Source organism: Schistocerca nitens, chromosome 4 (genome assembly GCF_023898315.1).
Source record: "Schistocerca nitens isolate TAMUIC-IGC-003100 chromosome 4, iqSchNite1.1, whole genome shotgun sequence".
In the NCBI taxonomy this organism is placed as follows: domain Eukaryota; kingdom Metazoa; phylum Arthropoda; class Insecta; order Orthoptera; family Acrididae; genus Schistocerca; species Schistocerca nitens.
The window spans coordinates 429,082,982-429,106,928 of NC_064617.1; the positions used below are offsets into that span (position 1 = coordinate 429,082,982).

Sequence of the window (23,947 nt, forward strand, 5' to 3'; positions counted from 1 at the left end):
ATCTGCTCGACGACCCTTCTTGAAGACTGGGACTACCTGTGCTCTTTTCCAATCATTTGGAACCCTCCGTTCCTCTAGAGACTTGCGGTACACGGCTGTTAGAAGGGGGGCAAGTTCTTTCGCGTACTCTCTGCAGAATCGAATTGGTATCCCGTCAGGTCCAGTGGACTTTCCTCTGTTGAGTGATTCCAGTTGCTTTTCTATTCCTTGGACACTTATTTCGATGTTAGCCATTTTTTCGTTTGTGCGAGGATTTAGAGAAGGAACTGCAGTGCGGTCTTCCTCTGTGAAACAGCTTTGGAAAAAGGTGTTTAGTATTTCAGCTTTACGCGTGTCATCCTCTGTTTCAATGCCATCATCATCCCGGAGTGTCTGGATATGCTGTTTCGAGCCACTTACTGATTTAACGTAAGACCAGAACTTCCTAGGATTTTCTGTCAAGTCTGTACATAGAATTTTACTTTCGAATTCACTGAACGCTTCTCGCATAGCCCTCCTTACGCTAACTTTGATATCGCTTAGCTTCTGTTTGTCTGAGAGGTTTTGGCTGCGTTTAAACTTGGAGTGAAGCTCTCTTTGCTTTCGCAGTAGTTTCCTAACTTTGTTGTTGTACCACGGTGGGTTTTTCCCGTCCCTCACAGTTTTACTCGGCACGTACCTGTCTAAAACGCATTTTACGATTGCCTTGAACTTTTTCCATAAACACTCAACATTGTCAGTGTCGGAACAGAAATTTTCGTTTTGATCTGTTAGGTGGTCTGAAATCTGCCTTCTATTACTCTTGCTAAACAGATAAACCTTCCTCCCTTTTTTTATATTCCTATTAACTTCCATATTCAGGGATGCTACAACGGCCTTATGATCACTGATTCCCTGTTCTGCACTTACAGAGTCGAAAAGTTCGGGTCTGTTTGTTATCAGTAGGTCCAAGATGTTATCTCCACGAGTCGGTTCTCTGTTTAATTGCTCGAGGTAATTTTCGGATAGTGCACTCAGTGTAATGTCACTCGATGCTCTGTCCCTACCACCCGTCCTAAACATCTGAGTGTCCCAGTCTATATCTGGTAAATTGAAATCTCCACCTAAGACTATAACATGCTGAGGAAATTTATGCGAAATGTATTCCAAATTTTCTGTCAGTTGTTCTGCCACTAACGCTGCTGAGTCGGGAGGTCGGTAAAAGGAGCCAATTATTAACCCAGCTCGGTTGTTGAGTGTAACCTCCACCCATAATAATTCACAGGAACTATCCACATCTACTTCACTACAGGATAAACTACTACTAACAGCGACAAACACTCCACCACCGGTTGCATGCAATCTATCCTTCCTAAACACCGTCTGTACCTCTGTAAAAATTTCGGCAGAATTTATCTCTGGCTTAAGCCAGCTCTCTGTACCTGTAACGATTTCAGCTTCGGTGCTTTCTATCAGCGCTTGAAGTTCCGGTACTTTACCAACGCAGCTTCGACAGTTTACAATTACAATACCGATTGCTGCTTGGTCCCCGCATGTCCTGACTTTGCTCCGCACCCTTTGAGGCTGTTCCCCTTTCTGTACTTGCCTGAGGCCATCTAACCTAAAAAATCGCCCAGTCCACGCCACACAACCCCTGCTACCCGTGTAGCCGCTTGCTGCGTGTAGTGGACTCCTGACCTATCCAGCGGAACCCGAAACCCCACCACCCTATGGCGCAAGTCGAGGAATCTGCAGCCCACATGGTCGCAGAACCGTCTCAGCCTCTGATTCAGACCCTCCACTCGGCTCTGTACCAAAGGTCCGCAGTCAGTCCTGTCGACGATGCTGCAGATGGTGAGCTCTGCTTTCATCCCGCTAGCGAGACTGGCAGTCTTCACCAAATCAGATAGCCGTCGGAAGCCAGAGAGGATTTCCTCCGATCCATAGCGACACACATCATTGGTGCCGACATGAGCGACCACCTGCAGATGGGTGCACCCTGTACCCTTCATGGCCTCCGGAAGGACGCTTTCCACATCTGGAATGACTCCCCCCGGTATGCACACGGAGTGCACATTGGTTTTCTTCCCCTATCTTGCTGCCATTTCTCTAAGAGGCCACATTACGCGCCTGACGTTGGAGCTCCCAACTACCAGTAAGCCCACCCTCTGCGACCGCCCGGATCTTGCAGACTGAGGGGCAACCTCTGGAACAGGACAAGCAGCCATGTCAGGCCGAAGATCAGTATCAGCCTGAGACAGAACCTGAAACCGGTTCTTCAGACAAACTGGAGAGGCCTTCCGTTCAGCCCTCCGGAATGTCTTTCGCCCCCTGCCACACCTTGAGACTACCTCCCACTCTACCACAGGTGAGGGATCAGCCTCAATGCGGGCAGTATCCCGGGCAACCACAGTCTTAGTCCGATCGGGGGATGCGTGGGACGAGCTGGCCGTCCCCGACAAACCCCCATCCGGACCCCCACAGTGATGCCCATTGGCAACAGCCTCAAGCTGTGTGACGGAAGCCAACACTGCCTGAAGCTGGGAGCGAAGGGATGCCAACTCAGCCTGCATCCGAACACAGCAGTCCATTTCTATAATATTGTCCTCAAGTACATCACCCTTGTATAGACCCTCTATATACTCCTTCGACCTTTCTGCTTTCCCTTCTTTGCTTAGAACTGGGTTTCCATCTGAGCTCTTGATATTCATACAAGTGATTCTCTTTTCTCCAAAGGCCTCTTTAATTTTCCTGTAGGCAGTATCTATCTTACCCCTAGTGAGATAAGCCTCTACATCCTTACATTTGTCCTCTAGCCATCCCTGCTTAGCCATTTTGCACTTCCTGTCGATCTCATTTTTGAGATGTTTGTATTCCTTTTTGCCTGCTTCATTTACTGCATTTTTATATTTTCTCGCTTCATCAATTAAATTCAATATTTTTTCTGTTACCCAAGGATTTCTACTAGCCCTCATCTTTTTACCCACTTCATCCTATTCTGCCTTCACTACTTCATCCCTCAGAGCTACCCATTCTTCTTCTACTGTACTTCTTTCCCCCATTGCTGTCAATTGTTCCCTTATGCTCTCCCTGAAACTCTGTACAACCTCTGGTTTAGTCAGTTTATCCAGGTCCCATCTCCTTAAATTCCCACCTTTTTGCAGTTTCTTCAATTTTAATCTGCAGTTCATAACCAATAGATTGTGGTCAGAGTCCACATCTGCCCCTGGAAATGTCTTACAATTTAAAACCTGGTTCCTAAATCTCTGTCTTACCATTATATAATCTATCTGATACCTTATAGTATCTCTGGGATTCTTCCATGTATACAACCTTCTTTTATGATTCTTGAACCAAGTGTTAGCTATGATTAAGTTATGCTCTTTGCAAAATTCTACCAGACGGCTTTCTCTTTCATTTCTTAACCCCAATCCATATTCACCTACTATGGTTCCTTCACTCCCTTTTCCTACTCTCGAATTCCAGTTGCCCATGACTATTAAATTTTCGTCCCCCTTCACTACCTGAATAATTTCTTTTACCTCATCATACTTTTCGTCAATTTCTTCATCATCTGCAGAGCTTGTTGGCATATAAACTTGTACTACTGTCGTAGGTGTGGGTTTCATGTCTATCTTGGCCACAATAATGTGTTCACTATGCTGTTTGTAGTAGCTTAGCCGTACTCCTATTTTTTATTCATTATTAAACCTACTCCTGCGTTATCCCTATTTGATTTTGTATTTATAACACAGTATTCACGTGACCAAAAGTCTTGTTCCTCCTGCCACCAAACTTCACTAATTCCCACTATATCTAACTTTAACCTATCCATTTCCCTTTTTAAATTTTCTAACCTACCTGCCCGATTAAGGGATCTGACATTCCACGCTCCGATCCGTAGGATGCCAGTTTTCTTTCTCCTGTTAACAATGTCCTCTTGAGTATTCCCCACCTGGAGATCCAAATGGGGGACTATTTTACCTCCGGAATATTTTACCCAAGAGGATGCCATCATCATTTAACCATACAGTAAAGCTGCATGCCCTCAGGAAAAATTATGGCTGTAGTTTCCCCTTGCTTTCAGCCGTTCGCAGTACCAGCACGGCAAGGCTGTTTTGGTTATTGTTACAAGGTCAGATCAGTCAATCATCCAGACTGTTGTCTCTGAAACTACTGAAAAGGCTGCTGTCCCTCTTCAGGAACCACATGTTTGTCTGGCCTCTCAACAGATACCGGTACCCCTCCGTTGTGGTTGCACCTACGGTACGGCCATTTGTATCGCTGAGGCACGCAAGCCTCCCCACCAATGGCAAGGACCGTGGTTCATGGGAGGGGTGGGGGTGGGGGGGAATCAAGTAAGTCTTACAAAAATAATAACTCAAATTAGTACTCACTGTGTGTAGAATGTGTTCAAAAGTGAGTAAAATAAGACATGGAAACACAATTTCATACAAACTATGTTTTAAAGTGCAAAACTGATGTATTAGCATTGTGAGTTTTCTATTGATGCTGTCAAGTCTCTGTGATGCACGATCACATGAAAATATATAACATAATCTGAAACAACAAAAGTCACAATGTTTCCCAAAGCTCACCCCCCCCCCCCCCCCCAGGAGTGTGCAGCAATGGGGAGAGGAAAGGTGCATTGTTGAATACAGGTGTAATGTAGGCTGCTCAATGGGTGCCAGTTGATCAAGCCATGGCTGGTCCAAATGGAAGGCATGGGAGGACCATTTCTCACAGAGTCAGGGAGATTCATGCAGGGTTGGCTAGAGAAGATATAGTCCACCATCCAGTAAGGAGGATGGACGGGTCAACCTACATGTGTGAACAGGACCAGCACAGAAGGTGGCAATGTTGGGGGAATGGCGGAAGAGGGGGACATGCATCTTGAGCATACTGTTGATGCCGAGTGTCACTGTTATTCCAGCTGCATCCATCTCATCTCGAATGGGTACTGTGCCCAGGATGGTTACATGTGAAGTGGATGTGGCCTTGTGCAGAGCCTTCCTCGCATGAAGGACAAAGAGTGAAGGAAAGCTCATTGCAAGGATGCCCAGAAGTGTTGATAGAAAAGCTGAGCTCATCAGTAGTAGTAATAACTGGCATTGTAGGAGATGGGGGGAGGGGGATATTGTAGTTTAGGAGAAACACAAGTACACACTGGGGGAACAGCAGGTAACAGAACTTGCAATGCTGTAATGTCACAAGCAATGTGTGGCTGAACCTGAGGCAGGAGATCATCACACACAGATCCTGAGTGAGACAAGGGAGGGGGGTCATCACACACAACCAATTAGTGACTGATAGACATATGCTCAAAACACACAAGATCTGGTTGGTGCACAGGCGGAGATGTGGTATGTGTAGGTCCAGAGTCATCCCATGATGGTGGAGAACTCAACTCGAGAGGTTGTGGGATGTGTTCTTTGATCATTCTCTGGTTTAATGCCCTGAAGTGAAACTGTCTGATGCTGACAATTGACACCGCCAAAGGAGGTTATCAAGGCTGTTTCTGGCATGTAACTCTGTTCCATACATATTTGTAAACATGCCTTATGGTAGTCCTAAGCATTAAAAATTCATGCTCCACTTAGTAGTTGGCTTTTTTAAATCCCATCCCCAGCTCTTTTCTTTGAACAGTGATTACCCTGACTATGAATTCTTCACTGACATTATGCTGACTGGTCAACTTCCATTGGAGTTTAAAAAGGCAAAGATAATATCTGCTCTGAAAGCTGGCAAACCCAGCAACATGGTAGAAATCTATCGCCCCATTGCCCTACTTAGCTGCTGCTACAAGCTGTTTGAAAGGCTAGTATATAACAGAATAAGTAGTGCTATCCTAGAGAATGTTCCAGTTGATCAAGCAGGCTTTGGACCAGAGTGTAACTGCTGCAACCAAGTATTGTCTCTCACATCCTTCATAGAGTCAGGATACCAAATGAAGCAGAAAACATCTGTGGCGCCTTCGACACTGTGTGGAGGGAAGGCCTTATCTACAAATTTCTCTGCATCATACGCTGCAGAACAATGGCTGGGCTGATTAACAGCATGCTAAGCAATCGGAAGTTCCAGGTAATCACTGGAAGCAACATAAGTAAGGAGAGGAAGCTAAACAATAGATTGCAACAAGGGTCAGTACTCTCACCATTACTGTTCAATCTATATCTGTCTGATCTACCTGACACTTCATCCAGGAAATTCTGCTATACCGATGACCTGGCTCTAGCTCTACAACACCAAGAAATGAAGACAACAGAAGAGATTCTAACCAATGACCTGTCTGTATTAGATAATTACTTCAAAATCTGTAGACTCCAACCCAGTTTGAGTAAAACAGAAGTGCATTGCTTCCATTTAAATAATTGGTTGGTGAATGTAAAACTGGAAGTAAGTTTCAGAGGCAGAATTCTTCATCATAATTGGAACACAAATTATCTTGGTGTCATCCTGGACCATACACTATGCTTCAAATAACACCTTCTTAACTTGGTTCAAAAATTGAGGACTTGAAACAACATCCCCCATAAGCTATGCAGAACTACCTGCCGATCTTCAGCAACCACCCTACGATCTTCAGCTCTGGGCTTCGTGTACTCAAGTGCTGAGTACTGTGCACCTGTTTGGATGAACAGTCATCACAAAAAGCTTGCTGACACCCAGATGAATACGACAATGTGCATAATATCTGGCGCAATCAGATCTACTCCAGTTTATTGGCTTCCACTGTTAACCGGTATAATGCCTCTTGATCTATGCAGATGCACTGCCCTTATGAAGGAATTCCGCAAGATCTTCAGGAATTCTAATTTACCTGTGCATAGCAACCTGCCACTTTTAAATCTTAGGAGACTGAAATCATGCCATCCAACTCTGTGCGATGCTGCTGACATGGTTGCATAGCATTTCAAACCCCTTGAAGGTTGGTGGGAAGCAGTGACAGATGTGAGCCTGCATAACATCTTCTCAGGTGCTAAACTTCCAAGTGGATTCGACCTACCACGCAAGACCTGGACTACTCTCAACAGAATCTGTACTGGACGTGGCCAATGCAGGGATACTCTCTCTAAGTGGAAGGAGCTGCCTATTCCAGCCTGTGACTGCAGAGCCCCATGCCAGACTGTTCACCACATTGTCAGTGAATGCAGGATTCAATCCTATCAAGGTGCTGAAGAGGACTTCCTGCTAGCAATTCCAGATGCAGTGCACTGGATTGAAGGACTGGGTATTCAGTTGTAAAGTCAAACTTAAGTTTCTTTTGTGTAAATATGTACATGTAATTTAATTTTATGATATGTCTGTATTACCCATACACTAAATAAATAAACCATGACTATGAAACTAGACACAGAACTGACTTCCATAGAGAAGTACATATGAAAGCCTTGTATCAAAAAAGTGTAATATATCATCCCAAAAATTTTTAGTGTCCTTTTCTTAAGAGTTAAAAAGATACCAGAGCTGCACATATTTAAACATGAGCTTAAGAAAATATTTATAAATGAAAGCTTTTACAGTGTTGATGAGTACATAAATTTTATGAATTTGAGGACATTCATAAATTAAGTTACACATAGCCATGTGTCACCAGATAAAATGTAAACTTAGAATTTGTTTGGTTTATGCATTGTGTTATCTGTATGATTTTATATGTATCTGTATGATTTGCTTTTGTTTATGTACTTATGAGGGGCATTTGAAAAATCTGTGCAAAAATAAAAACTATGTACGTGTTTGGGGTAAACCTTTTTTGTTTTTCAACATAGTCTCCTTTTAGACTTATACACTTCATCCAAAGCTGTTCTAATTTGTTGATCCCTTCCGAATAATAGGAATTGTCCAAGTCTGCAAAATAGCTATTAGTTGCTGCAATCACATCCTCTTTTGAATAAAATCTTTGTCCTGCCAGCCATTTCTTCAAATTGGGGAACAAATAGTAGTACGAGGGAGCCAAGTCTGGAGAATAGGGAATCCTATTTCCATTAATTTTGCGACCACAACTACTGAGTTGTGTGCTGGTGCATTGCTGGTGCATTATGTAAGGACTTTTTTGGGGTCCAATCACTGGTAGTTTTCTTGCAGCTCAGTTTTCAAATGGTCCAATAACAATTAATAATATGCACCTGTAATAGTTTTACCCTTTTCCAGATAGTCGATGAGGACTATCCCTTGAGAATCCCAAAAGACAGTCACCATAACCTTTCCTGACGAAGGAATGGTCTTCTCCTTTTCTGGTGCAAATGGTGATGCTTCAAGTCCTGTGGATTCTTCCTGAACAGCTGCAAACCATCCTTGCAACACTTCACAAGATTCCGTTTTTGGTCAAGCATGAGCAATTGCAGAACCCATCTTGTGGATAGCTTTCTCATGTCAAAATGTTTATGCAAAATATTATGTACCTATTCATTTGAGATGCCCACAGCACTAGCAATCTCATGCACCTTAACTCTTCTGTCATCCATCATCAATGATTTCTGGAGTTGTAATCTCCACAGGGCATCTAGAACATTCAGCATCACTTGTGCCCATATGGACACTCCGAAAATTTTGAAATCAAGGGTGGAGTCACTGTAATGTTTATCAAACTTCTCTTTAGTCTCCTGAGGTGTTTTGCTTTTCGTAAAGTAATGTTTAATCACTACACGAAATTCTTTTTCGTCCATTTTTTGACAGTCATTCAACTTCCTTGATTCACATAAATGCAAACACAAAGAAATAGACCAATATTGCTGAAATTTTTGGTGTGCATTCTTTCCAAAGAGGCTACCAACATGACCTTGATACGCACCAGTGGTGCCGTCTCTCGAACTTTGAACAGACTTCTCAAACACCCCTCATAATTACCTGCTTGAGTTGTAAACAGACACTATTATTAAATTTTTTTGTGTTAACATATGACAAGTCCTATATCACTGTGCATGATAAAATGGATGATCAATAAATGATCAATAAATAAATAAACTCATTAAGAATGTCACCTCCACACAACACCATGAATGTCATGGTGATCTATATGTGTACCTCACACACAAATATATCATTTGTTGCCATCAATGTTCCTTTCAGTTCTGACTTATTAATGAATCATTACATATCTGCTGTCACTTTTCAAGCTAAGCTATGACTTCTCCATTGATCTACAGCACAGTGTACACGTTTTCACTGCAAATGTTGAGTAAACATATGGGTGGTTACCTTAAATATTCACCACTTTCATGAAGCTTTCTGTACACTCAACTTGTTAATACCCACCTTTTTGTGACTGCAGAAAGGACAGACTATAAGTGGGAAATGGGTGTGTTTGTACTCATTTAATTATAGCATCTTAGCCATATATTCACCATAAAATTTCTGTTGTATTTCAGTTGACATGGATGCTGTCATAGGCACAAGTTTTGAACATAAACTGCAAGTAATATCAAGCAGACCTCACTGTATAGTATATACTTTTGAGGAACTGAACTTTTAGGCAGTCAGCAGTTCGTTCTTTAACAAGGGGATTTTTTTTTTTTTTTTTAATACTTAGTGGCGTTCTTTAAATCTGATATCTGTAAGTTCATGGGCTGTAGCTCTTACGAGTAAGTAACTCTCTCAAATCACAACATTAAAAACTTTGGAAAGTGTTTTCATGTTGCGGAAGGAGGTACCATACTCAGTAATTGTAAGAGAGAGATGAGGCTGGGGGGAGGGGGAGGGTGGGGGTTGAGGGAGATGGAAGGAGGAGGAAAAATTGTCATTTCTGCTGAGAACTCTGTGTCAAAAATGGTGCTTTCATTGAATTTACTAATCATTTGTGTAGAAATATATTATATTGAAATGTCATTCTGAGACACTTGTCAACAATGAATATGTGTCAGAAAGTAGCGAAAAAAGGGTACTTTTTAAGCTGAATGAACATAATTTATGTCTGTGACACAATCATGAAGTAATTGCATTTCATTGTTCAAAACATTCTTGAGTAAAACCTTGACAAGTTGGAATAAAATAAAAGTAAAATATTTCAAATTAAGTATATACCCCCTGGGAACATCAGGCCCCAAGCTCTTCCAGTTCCTAGCATACTCCAAAGCATCCATATAGAAGCACTGGACTTTGGTCTTACGATTCATCATCTTCTTTCTGAAAAAGAAACATATAGTTTTTTAGCACTTTTCATAGGGTATGCACCCACAGTTGGGTGTGTTTGAATTATTGTCAAATTACACATTTATGTTGTTCATGTCTCACAAGAAATGTATTAGTAGAATGCTGGAACTTTACACATTAAACTGTTTTGGAGTTTTTGCTCTAATTAATGTAAACTGCAAAGACAACTTTCTTTTAAAAGTGGAAAAAAGTTTCATTTTCTGTACAGACAAACACTCTTTTCATTTTTACTCATGTTATTGACTCAGAGGTACACTGATTAATCATGTATCATAAAGTTACAATGATGACATGTGACAAATAATGTACTCTGAAATACTTGTGAGTTCTCAGTATTGTAATGCACAGGGTTGCCCCATAGATACCAGCCTATTTTCTTTTTTTCAAGGGTTCAAACAACCAATTTTTACAGTTCTGAATGTGGTATAGACATCCACTCCTCAATTGATTTCAGCTCATATTTATAATGAAAACATACAACTTTATAATATGGAAAGTCACAGCCATTGAAATTCATGGTAAACTGAACTTGAATAAATTGCAAATAGCTGTTAAGTGATGGTTTGTTAATGACTGCTTTCACTGCGTTAAAGCAGCATCTTCAGATGGTTAGTAGTGTCACATGAAGATGCCCCCAGTGTCTGTAGTCACAGAATCAATCCCCATGAAGAGGGGAAGTCATCAACAAATAATAACCATCAGAGCATTGGGGCAAAATAGTGCTGGGGATGAGGTAGCTGTAGTTGACCATCACAAGGGTAAAACACTGGAAACATCAGCTGTATAATGGAAACATGCAGACTGTAGGTTGGGGGCACTGATAGAATGGTGGTACCAATGACAAAGGTAACTATCATTGATGAATTACTGATATAGATTATTTGCGTAGGTTTGAGAGGCTGACCCCAAGGCAATCATAGCTGATGCAACCCTATTCAGGATCCATTGTTATGTGTACATTCAGAATTTGCATAGTAGTTCTTTGTTTCCATTATTTAGATGGAAGACCAAAGAGACAAAGGGCACTGCAGGTCTTTAATACCTTAGATGAAGAAGCTACCCGAAATGAACAAACAGATTATGCCACTATCCATGTACATTTAACAAACACTGCAGAGTCCATAAGGGGAACATAAAATTGAAGAAAGAGGATGTAATTTCGGAATAAATAGAATGAACTGTAGAAATTGAGGTTTTCCTCTGTTTAAATATATCATTTTCTCTGTCTTTTGAAAATTGGATTTAGACTTTGAGTTTAATGTTCATGATTAAACAATGTCTACAACCAAAAAGTTCATAGTTCAGTTGCTGAATGGACTCCAAGAACACCTCTTAAGAATACTGAAATTGCTCTCGCCATTACTCCACCTCCAAAGCTTAGTGGTCATCATGTCTGGCTGCCATGTGGGGGACTTACGTTCAGTTACGGTACTGCATGAGATGTTTTCTTAGTGACCAGAGTGAAATTATGTGTACTCAACCTCATGAGACTATGTAAGGTGCTACATGAATGAAAATTAGTGACTCCAAGATCTGAAACACTGACAATAACTGAAAGAGTGGTATACTGATCGCTGGCCTCTCCCTGCAACATCAAAACACCACCATAAGGCAGAGGATGGTGTGGCTGCAGGTCAGCATCATGTGGGCATTTGGGCCTGATCAAGGAGTAATTTTTTCCTTTGCTTTCATCACCAAAGCCATTTGTATCAATGCACTTTACATTGGCAGTGGAGGATCTTGTATCTGCTTTGGAGGACATCTCACCATCAACAGAGAATACTTCACCACTTGTGGGGGCTCAGTTCGCTGGCAGTGAGGGACTCTTCACCGACAGCTGATGACCTTGCATTGGAAGTCAAAGATCAGTCACCAGCAGTAGTAGGAGACCCTTTGCTGGCAGCTGGTGATCCAGCCTCACCAATAGCTGCTGTGTAGAGCACTACAACACAGCCAAAAGGAAGACCTGCAAGTTGCAGAAGACCCATGGTGCTCAAGGATTTTTGGTATGTTGCCCCTAAACAGCAGCAGATATTACATAACAAAGTGTGAGTATAACTCATTTCTAGTGACTTTCACATTTTAAGCTATAAGTACAAGATACCAGAGGTGCCACATCTTTAAATGTAGGTGCCCCCTCCCCCCATTGCAGTTGCCCTCCATGTTATGAGGCTGGGTGTGGCCAACACAACTTTTAGCTGTTTCCTGACAACAGCCAGTTTCCCTTGCATTCCCATACAAGAAGAACAGTTTATGTCCATCTCCAACAATGTTGATTTTAAGCTTCCAGATGAGGTTTTCTGCATTCATTGAACATGTCTACTGAAATAAAAAGGAAAATGAAATACAAAGAAAATACAGTAATCACTTACACTGCACGAGGACCAAACGTAATTGGTGCAGTACCAGTTGGTGCTCCAAGTGCTTTCTGTGACCCAGCAAAAGCAACATCAATGTCCCATTTGTCAACAAATATTGGAACTCCACCTAATCCTACTACTGCATCCACAATCAGAAGGCAGTTGTATCTGAAAATTAGATCAATGTGTAATGTGCATTGCTTCATAAACACAGTGAAGAATGGAATCTGAGAAAGTAGTTGACAAGTAATTATGTGGATAACAGATTGCAGAAACATATATATTAGTTGGACAAAGAAGTAGGAGACGAGGTACTGTCAGATGTAAAGGTGTGTGGATGGGGCGTGAGTCGTGTTTGGGTAGCTCAGTTGGTAGAGCACTTGCCCACAAAAGGCAAAGGTCCTGAGTTCGAGTCTCAGTCCAGCACACAGTTTTAATCTGCCAGGAAGTTTAAAGTTCCATATACCTATAATTTATTGTTAATGGTCATATGAAATGCCAACTGAAAACCAAGAAATTACAGTGAAATCAACTGAAACATTGTAACCTAAAAAGTGAAGAAACTAAAAACTCAGACTGCCTTGAAAGAGTATATGACAAAAAATATTGTTACTTAATATAGCCACTTGTATGGAAAAGCAAAGACTTTAAAAGAGATGTAGTACAGACAGCAGAAAAATAATAGGACTGAAAGTAGCAGAAAAGTGACAGGCATGGATAATAGATGATACACTGAAATCATAAAGCAACATCAAACACGTAAAACTGTTGAAAGTGAATAGCAGAAATAAGGCTCATTCACATGAAATTTAATTAGTCATCTTGAGCAGCCTCTGGCTGAAATTGAGACCTGGGTGAGAAATAATGGCCTGAAATTAAATCTAAGAAAGACACAAATCATTCACTTTGATCCCCAAAAAATTATACCATGATTGTCCTCACATGGTATTTCTAATATATCCTGTACAGCTTGATTTGTGCTAGAGAAAACAAATTTACAGAGAGTCTTTAGGCTACAGAAAAAAAAAATCATTAGAGCCATGGCAGGTGCAGAAAAAAGACAATCGTGCAGACCTCTGTTCAAGACCCTTGATCTTATTATTGTTCCTGACCTCTATAGCTATGAGACAATTAAGTTTTATGAACAAAACACAACTTTTTGAGGATAACCTGTTTAAGCATGATTATGAAACAAGAAACAAATATCAGTATAAGTTACCAACTCATATGCTAAAATTGCTAAAACATATCGTATGGGTATGAGACTGGGAATTAAAGTCTATGAAAAATTTAAAAATTATGAACCAGAAGAATTTGGCATCATTTAAAAAATACCTAGCAAGTAAATATTATTACAGTGTAGAAGAAGTTATGACTGACTGTCACAAGTAACTGTACCTGATGTTACATTTTATTCTGCCATGCTAAAAAAGTACTTTAAGTAAATACTCATTCTTAATTTTACTTTATTTTCAACATGATTATTTTAAATCATTTTGTGGTACTTAAAATTACAAAATACCTGTAATTATTCTGTATACTTACAATTAGAAATAGCTTTAAACTGACAAGTCACCAATGTCCCAATCATCTGTTTGTATATGACATGTTATGTGACAATAAAGTTTCTATTTATTATTCTATGTAAAAGTAACCAAGAATGTAGGATATTTAGAGAAGAATTGACACAAAACTATACACAGTAATTTAAATCCTGCACACAGGGTAACAAAAAATAACTTTGGAAGTACTGGACAAGGGGCTCAGTGATAAGAGATGAAGGAGGTGACTGGGCAGCATAAATAAGAAGCAGATGGGAACAATACTTGGAGAACCTCTATAGAAATGAGGTAGTTGAAAATAAGGCACAATAACTCTAAAGCCATCAGATCAAAGAGTGAAAAAAAGAAACTAGGAAAGTTTCATGAAATTTTGAAAAGAAAGTAGCTTTTATACTTTCAAGGCAAGCAAGGATTAATGCATGAGTGTTATAACGTCAAGTTTAACACATATATTTCAGAACAACACAACACATACAAGTCACAGAGTAAGATGACAAGCAAGACATGTGTACACGTTAGCATTCGAATGAGCACTGAGTCCCAGTCTAGCGGCCGCTGCTCGGCTAGCTGCTTAGGTGGCGCAGCTGCTGCATGGCTGGCAGACAGCGCCGCACGTAGAGGACACGCATAATTGGGCGGCGGCACTTTGAATGATCGGCGAGTCACAACATTTTCCCCCCCTTTGAAATTGTTGCACTGGTCTTGATGGAGGTGTCCTGGAGATGGCTAGCATCCATAGGCATTGTTTGACTCACCGCAAAGTCTCGAGGAGGAAGTTTTCCGTACGGACGGAAGTGTCCCCGATGATAACGGGTTGAGATGACAGGAGACGTAGGGGTCGAATCTGCTGGGGCCCCATGCACCAATCTGCCTGTTGCGGCAAGTCCAGTTGATATGACGGGAGACATGGGCGATGTCGGCGTCCATTGGAGGAGGAGGCGAGTAGATTTGCTCTGACAGAGGATGGTCATCCGGTTCCTGCATGGACACATCTCCTGGTGGCGTCCGTTCTTGTGCTGGCATCGCGATGACGGTGAGAGGGCTGCGTTGTGAGTATTGAGAGATGCCAAGATCCCGAGCGTCAGGTAGAGCCGAAGGTGGTGTAGCGGCATTCGGAACAGGTATTGCCGGCACACGAGGCCGAAGCTGGTCCGAATGACGCACTGCAACACCCATGTCAGTCTGGATTTTATACAGGCGTCTGCCACGGTGTTGTACGATGTGGCCCGGGCTCCATTTTGGCCGCCTGCCATATCCCCGTACCCAGACGAGGTCGTCGGCAGTGAATCGGCCAAGTGAAGGCACCCGCGGCCATGAGGTGGAAGGTCACAGATGATCAAGTAGCGTGCGGGGCTGTCAGCCATGTAAGAGCTCAGCCGGGCTGTGGTTGCCCATGGGGGTGAAACGGTAAGACGCCAGAAACTGGAGAAGCGCATCATCAGTAGCAGAAGAAGTCAGAAGTATCCGCATCTGAGCCTTAAATGTGCGGACCAGTCGTTCAGCCTCACCGTTGGATTGTGGATGGAACGGCGGGGGCGTGACATGCATAACACCGTGACGAGCACAAAAATCCGCAAATTCGGAAAAGGCAAATTGTGAACCATTATCAGTAACAAGAGTAGAGGGGAGGCCTTCCAAAGAAAAAATGCAGACGAGAGCACTGGTGGTTGCCGCAGTGGTAGGCGACGTGCAACGGACAATGAAAGGAAAGTTAGAGTAGGCGTCAATTACGAGGAGCCAATAAGTACCTAAAAAGGGTCCCGCAAAGTCAGCATGAATGCGCTCCCAGGGCTTCTCAGGCGAAGGCCACGGTGACAAAGATGACTTCGGGGTCGCGGCCTGTGACACACAAGGGCCGCAGGCAGCGACCATGTGTGCTATTTCCGAGTTGATGCCAGGCCAGTACACATGACGGCGCGCCAGAGATTTTGTGCGAGACACACCCCAGTGCCCTTGGTGAAGGAGGCACAAGACCGAAGCACGCAAAGACGCAGGTACCACAACACATGGCGAAGCATTGTCAGTGGAAAGGAGGATAACACCATCCCTAGCCGTGAGGCGGTAGCGCAAAGCGTAGTAGTTCCACAACGGATCAGAAGTCTTAGCGGATGGGCGATCTGGCCAACCCTTCTGAATACAGCGTAAAACCCGGGAGAGGGTAGGGTTAGAACCCGTAGCAGCCGCCAGCCTGTCCCCAGTGATGGGGAACCCGTCCACAACCCGCTGCTTGGCAATATCCAGGTGGAAATACAAAAGTTCGTCCCTATCGAATGCCTGATCAGGACCTATGGGAAGGCAAGACAGAGCATCAGCATTTGCATGTTGAGCCGTTGGCTGGAAATGAATCTCATAATTGAAAAGAGACAAGTAAAGAGCCCAACGCTGAAGGCGGTGTGCAGCCTTGTCGGGAAGTGACGTTGATGGATGAAACAAGGAAACAAGTGGTTTGTGATCCATAACAAGATGAAATTTTGAGCCATAGAGAAAAACACCAAACTTATGAAGAGCATAAATAATGGCCAAAGCTTTTTTCTCAATTTGAGTATACTTTTGTTGGGCATCTGTGAGCGTTTTGGAGGCACAAGCAATGGGTTGTTCCGAACCGTCAGAAAACAGTGTGCAAGGACTGCACCGACCCCGTATTGAGAGGCGTCTGTGGCAAGAACAAGATGTTGGCCAGGTTGATAAGTAGCCAGGCACGGGGCCTGTTTCAGCATAGTCTTCAATTTCTGGAAAGCCGCATCGCATGACGCAGACCAGTGAAAAGGCACGTTTTTATGCAACAGGCAATGCAACGGCTGAGCCACCAAAGCCGCAGACGGTAAAAACTTGTGATAGTATGCTATTTTCCCCAAGAAGGCCTGCAGTTCCTTAACAGATGTAGGGTGAGGAAGGGCATCGATCGCAACGACAGTTTGCTGAAGCGGACGAATACCATCCCGAGAGAGTTGAAACCCCAAGTACATGATAGATGCCTGAAAAAATTGTGATTTCTTAAGATCACACTCAAGGCCGGCAGTCTGTAAGACATGAAAAAGTGTGCAGAGATTTTGAAGATGTTCTTCAGTGGTGGAGCCAGTGACAACAATGTCGTCCATGTAATTGATACACCCAGGGACAGGGAGCAATAATTGTTCCAAGAATCGCTGAAAGAGAGCAGGGGCGCTAGCAACCCCGAATGGCAAGCATTGGTATTGATAGAGGCCGAAAGGTGTGTTAAGGACCAGAAACTGCCGGGAAGCAGCGTCGAGAGGAAGTTGATGATAAGCTTCTGACAGGTCAATTTTAGAAAAATACTGGCCTCCAGAAATTTTAGTGAACAGTTCTTCAGGACGGGGCATAGGGTAAGTGTCAATGAGGCATTGAGCATTTACAGTAGCTTTGAAATCGCCACAGAGATGAATATCACCATTTGGCTTAGCAATGACAACAACAGGAGAGGACCACTCACTGGAAGTGACAGGAAGCAAGACCTTTCTTTTTGCAATTGTGACATACAACCCAACGTTGGGGACAATCCTCGCGTGAATGTTTCATAAAACACCGCGGACATGAAGGAAGTTGCCGGGGGTTTTGCTGCAGTTTCTTAGCGGGTTGTTTACGGTTAGGCCGAGGCTGCGCGTGGGGGCACTGTGGCCACATCGGCCGGCGGGGACACGCCGCACGCGTCGTCAACAACGCACAGAGGGTGTATTTCCCCGACATCACCCCACGCCTCTATTTGCGCCCCAGCGGTGCGAGAAATTTCTAAAGACTGCGCAATGGAGAGAACTTCATCTAGAGTCAGATTTGCCAACTGAAGGGCCCATTGCCGAACTTCTTTGTCGGGCACTGACCGGATAATAGCATCCCGTACCATGGAATTGGCATAGGATTCTTTGTGAACGTCAGTAACAAATTGACACTTTTGACTGAGGCCGTGAAGTTCAGCAGCCCAAGCGCGATAGGATTGATGTGGCTGTTTTTGACAACAATAAAAGGCAACACGAGAGGCCACCACATGCGTTTGCTTTTGAAAATAGACAGACAGAAGTGAGCACATTTCAGCAAAGGACAAAGATGCAGGACCCTTCAAAGGAGCCAATTGCGACAACAGCCGATACATTTGAGGTGAAATCCAGGAAAGGAACAGAGACTTACATGGTTGTTCGTCCGTGACATGAGATGCCAAGAAGTGCTGTCGAAGATGTTTTTCATAATCAGACCAGTCTTCCATCGTCTCGTCGTAAGGAGGAAAGGGAGGTATAGCCAACGACGAGAAATGCCCCGCATTTGACGCCGCGACAAAATCGTGAATCGCCGCTGTTAGAAGTGTTTGCTGTTCAAGGAGATTTTGCAATAGTTGCTTGACAGTAGCCATGGAAACCTGTGGGTCAACGGTGAAAAGGAAAAATCCACTACCTCGTCGCCAAATGTTATAACGTCAAGTTTAACACATATATTTCAGAACGACACAACACATACAAGTTGGTTGGTTGGTTTGTGGGATTAAAGGGACCAGACTGCTACGGTCATCGGTCCCCAACACATACAAGTCACAGAGTAAGTTGACAAGCAAGACATGTGTGCACATTAGCATTCGAATGAGCACTGAGTCCCAGTCTAGCGGCCGCTGCTCGGCTAGCTGCTTAGGTGGTGCAGCTGCTGCATGGCTGGCAGACAGCGCCGCACGCAGAGGACGCGCGTAATTGCGCGGCGGTGCTTTGAATGATCGGCGAGTCACAACAATGAGAAAATTAATGCACTCTCAGTCTACTATTATGTGTCTTCAAAAATAACCATACAACTAATTTATTGAAGAACAATAGGGAGAATTGTAAATACAATAGGAGAGGATCATTTTTGTTTCAGCAACGATGGGAGACCGATGGGAGAAATTTACCTTTGTGGCTGAAAACAGAAGGAAAAATGTATATTAAAAAAAAAAGGAAGGATAGGGCGTACAATGCATTCGTGGATTTTGAGAAGGTTTTTGTTAATGTGAATGGAATCTGTTTCATCCACATTAACAAATGCCTTCTCAAAATGTTTTCCATTGTTTGTAAATGAGGAATCAACTACAAGGATAGAATAGTAATATATTTTCTTTAAGCATAGGAAACTGGAGTAGTCAGCACTGACAGAATGGCAAATGATGTCAAAACCAGGAAAGTTGTGGGATATGTTTTCCCAGTGTCACCATTAGTATTTGATTGGCATTTGAAGAGCCTGTGAGGGATGTAAAGGATTATCTCATAGCAGGAGCTGTTTGTCACAGACAGGAAATCAGCATGATATGGTCTGCTGATAATACAGTAGCAGTTGCTAATGGACAGGAACTGAGTGAATTATTTTATGAAATGAAATATGTGCTACCTTATGGGTGTAATATGTGTATAAATTTAAAACAAATTAAGGTAACAGAGTGTGCTGCAGATGGGTGTGGTGGATGGCCAAATATTGAACTTAGGTTAGAGGCTGTAAAAGAGGAGTTTAAATAGTGTTGTCTTGGAAATTGAATAGATAAAGAAATAAGATGCAAGAAAATTGTAGCAGCACAGAGGCATAAGAATAAAGGCTTTCTGTAAAATGAAACATAATCCAAGAGATCAGGAAAAGATCAATGAAAAGCTGTTTTTGTAGCATGATTGTGTGTGCATAAAGTGGACAGAAATGATACATTTAGTACCTTCAAAATGTGGTTTTACCAGAGACCCTTGATGGTCAGGTGGGTTGAGTGTGTAAGAAATGAATACGTTCCGCAACAGGTCAACAAAAAACAGTGCCTAATAAAGAACATTACGTATCAAAGAGAAAGAAGGATAGGACATATATAATATCACAAGTGCTTGCTGAAAACTGTAGCAATATTTAAAGGTATGATGGAAGAAAAGAGCAGACATTAGAGATCAGAAATGGAGCAAGTGTGAGACATGTCTGAGGTTTGCATACATTTGAAATCAAGGAGCCACTTTTATGCCAGTGCTATACTGGCCTCCTCCTTAACCATTACAATTACACAAGTGTGATGAGGCTGAGAATGGTGGCACTGTTGTTACATCCTCCTTGTCAACCCATTCCATTTTAGTGAGGAGTGCAGGATTGTTAGCAAAGTCATGACTTAGTACAGAACTGAGGACACAATCTTGCTGATGTAAAGTAGCTCTGAGAGGGTGTAAATGAGTGACTCCCAAAATCAGATGCCCTCTAATGAAGCTTTTTTTGTGAGATTGTGCAGGATGCAAGATGAGAATTAAGTGATGCGGTGTATAAACTGAAAATGTATGCAATGTCAGAAAAAACATTGAAATTGTAGTCTACACCCCAGAAGACCAGAAAACATACAATGTTTGCCAAATTCAAACAAAATGGTTGTATCCTTGTTTTTCCATATGTGCTCCACCAAATGAAAACAGGGCACAGAGCAATGTCACTGTTATGTCCCTATGATGAAACATATTATTTGTGGCATCTTGAAGTTATAGGATAATATCAAGTTGTGTACCTTATCATACATTTCTGTAATGTTTTCGAAGACTGCTGTAAATTTATTTTAATTATTAACTACCATTTAGAGAATACACTCCATCCTTCTGTCCTGTTTTCCTGTACTGTTACCACAGACCAAGTAATGTGTCAAAAGTGTGTATGACGACATGATTGTTACACATTCTCTGAATAGCAACTGCATATTAAAATAAATTAACAGCAGTCTTCAAAACATATATGCCGCAGTTATCAATGGAAATGATACAACTGCAGTGGAACAGTAACAATGACAGGAGTAATAAATACTTATTGTAGTATTCACCATTACTCTTGTTTTTAGCTTCTTGTGTAATTCATATAACTAAAAGAAATGGATGTATCAGGCACATACTTATGACACAGTGGTCCAATATGCTGCACATCCTGAAGAACTCCAATTGAGCTCTCTGCCTGTACTATGAAAAATATCTGTGGTTTATACTTTTGTAATGCTTCCTCAATCTCATTCAAAGTGAATGTCTTCCCATGAGTTGTTTCTATTATATGTACAGTTGCCCCTGCAAAATATAGCCAGTAACAATTCTTTTTAAAATGGAAAAACAGTTAAAATTATATTTAAAAACACTGAAAATTCTAAATGAATTTGAAACTTTAACTCTATGAACTATGTTGAATCAGATGTGAGTAACCTTGCTGAAACTACAGTCATGTTCACTCATTCATAAATGATGAATCATGACTGTGACCAACAGAAACATTTTACAGGAAACCAAGAAAGTTTTTAAGATACTGAATACAAATTAAAACTTGCCAGGCAATGTAAAGTGGGCCAATCAGAGTAATAATACAGCCACTATGTGCTAGCAGTAATTAATTAATTCATTTTAATAATTTACACATTGTGTTCTGTAAATCTCACCATAAAGAAGAGCCTTAAAGGATGAGGAATGAATCAAGCTCCTGACATGCACCTACTTCCCCTTTGAAAGAAAGGTATATAAACAACTTGGACACCCACATGCTAGCCTTTTTATGGGCCAGTAGGAAAACCTTCTTAATCTCTCAAAATCTCAAATCTTTGTCTGGTTCAGGCTCAATGATGGTATCTTCACAATGCAGACCCAAGGCCCAGACGCCCTATCCTCATTCTGCCACAAGCTCGTCATCTATTCCCCCACCTGCTTTACCTGGCCCTCCTCAACCAAATGTGCCATCTTCTCGAATTTTGACTTACACCTCTTTAACCACTAACCACCAACAGTACCTGCATTTCAAAAGCCGTCATTCCTTCCACACCAAAAAAGTAGCTCCCATACAGCCTGACCATCCATGATCAGTTTATCTGCAGTGACAAGAACTTCATGGCCCAGAATGCTGAAGGTCTCGTAAAGGCCTTCATAGACAAACCTAGGCCACAAACAGATTTTCTGTGCCATATCCTCACAAACTTAATCCTCCCATTACCTACAAGAATCAGTTACAAAGGTGTGCTGCCTTATCATCCGATGTCACACTGGACTGGAAAAGTGAACCATACCCTTCACCAGGGCTTTGATTATCTATTATCATGCTCAGAAATGAGGGACACTCTACCTAAAATCCTTCCCACCCAATCTAAAGTTGTATTCTATTGTCCGCCTGCTGTAAATCTTGGTCCAGTCCCATGCCACTCCATCTCCCAATCCCTTGTCACAGGGATCATATCCCTGTGGAAGACCTACATGGAAGACCTGCCCAGTTCATCCACCCAGTACTTCCTAGTCCTTTCCTGTCATAAGGTTTATCCTACACCATCAGAAGCAGGGCACTGTGAAAACAGTCATGTCATAAACCAACTCTGCTGCAGTCACTGCTCAGCTATTTATGTCAGTATGACAAATAATCAGCTTTCTAGCAGAATGAATGACCACCACCAAACAGTGGCCAACAACAGAGTTGACCAACCTGCGGCACAACATCCTCAATTTCAATGGTTGCTTCACAACCCAGGCCATCTGTATTCTTCCCTCCAAGCAACTTTTCTCACTAAACAAACAGGGGTTATCCTTGCAATACATCCTTGATTCCTGTAACCATTCTGGCTTCAGTCTCCATTAACTCACTCACCCTACATTTTGCACACAACAGGTTCTCCTTCCTCTGCCCTGCCAGTTCCTCTCAGTCCACGTCTCCATCTCACTCTCATAGTGTACCACACCCCACTGGCTTTGGGACCCATGCATCACATGCCAGCCTGTGCACCTACGATCCCCCTGTCCTTCATTCCTACTCAGCAAACCTGCTCCCTCCTCTGAGCTGATAGCTACCCACTCCCAACCCCTTTTCCTGCCTTCTGCCTCTCTCTTCCTCTGCTTAACGCACCCCACACATCTGCCAAAATGTAGTTCCAGCATGGTGTATTGAGAATATGACAACATAGGGCACAGGTGTATGAGTGAGTGAGTGTGTGTGTGTGTGTGTGTGTGTGTGTGTGTGTGTGTGTGTTTGTATTCTAACTTGACAAAGGATCTTCTGAAAGCTAGCAAATATTCTTTGGCCTTTTTGGGTGCTTGTCGATGACTCAATACTTTTGCTACTTGGTGAGTCTTCTCCTTTACTCTTCTTAAAGTATCCACATTGTACATCAGCACATGGAAGCAGCCAGAGGAGATTACTTCTTACTAACAAAGGGTTATGATTAGTGCTAATCAAGTTGATAATTATAGGGATTACTTGTAGACTGATGTGTATATGTGCAATAGAAGAAAATCACATATTTTCAAGTAAGTTGCTGCTTCTCCTGTTACAACATGCTGCTGCTGTTTTTATAAACTACTCCTTATTAAGCATTTTTGTAAATTAAATTATTTCAGAAACCATTAGCATTTGTCTACATCCAGGAAAAGTTAAACACCAGTTTAATGAACATTAATGTTAAGCACAATTCACAACACTGTGTCCCAAAATTGCAATAAATTATAGATCAAGTACAGCGGTTCAGGTATGCAATATTATTGCTTTCACATGTAGCTCTTTTTGATGGGCTGGAATAGGATGAGCTAGTGGATGCATGGGACAGGTATTGCATCTGAGCTTCCACGGGTGTATGGCACACATTGTTGGGGATTGAGAGAATGGGGGAGTTGGGTGTACAGACGGACATGGGAATTTTGTACATTGGGTCAGCAGTGACATGCCACTTTGTGAAAGGAAGGATTCTCATTTCCAGATCTGATGTAACTTTTGAACAACCTTTTCTGTGGGCATGATCACCAACAAATTGTCTGCCCTAGTGAATGGCCAATGTCAGAGTGTTGCTATAAGCAGATTTGTCCACCCATCAGTGGAACACAATACTGAGCACAACATGCTCAACTTCAGTGGCTGCTTCACAACCTATGCCATCTGGATCCTCCCCCTTCCACAGTGACAGTGTCTGAATTAAACAGGCAAAAATTGTCATTGCAA

The 23,947-nt window shown here is 42.3% G+C and overlaps 1 protein-coding gene across 1 annotated transcript in view; it reads right to left on the minus strand.

The window, feature by feature from the left end:
• LOC126252416 (alanine--glyoxylate aminotransferase-like) overlaps nt 1–23,947 on the minus strand; it is a 101,535-nt gene that overhangs the window by 29,378 nt on the left and 48,210 nt on the right. Inside the window, exons 3-5 of the mRNA XM_049953306.1 lie at nt 20,892–21,057; nt 12,483–12,638; nt 9,982–10,083 (exon numbers count right to left, since the gene is read on the minus strand). Coding sequence (XP_049809263.1) covers nt 9,982–10,083; nt 12,483–12,638; nt 20,892–21,057 — 424 coding nt within the window. The remainder of the gene's footprint in view (nt 1–9,981; nt 10,084–12,482; nt 12,639–20,891; nt 21,058–23,947) is intronic.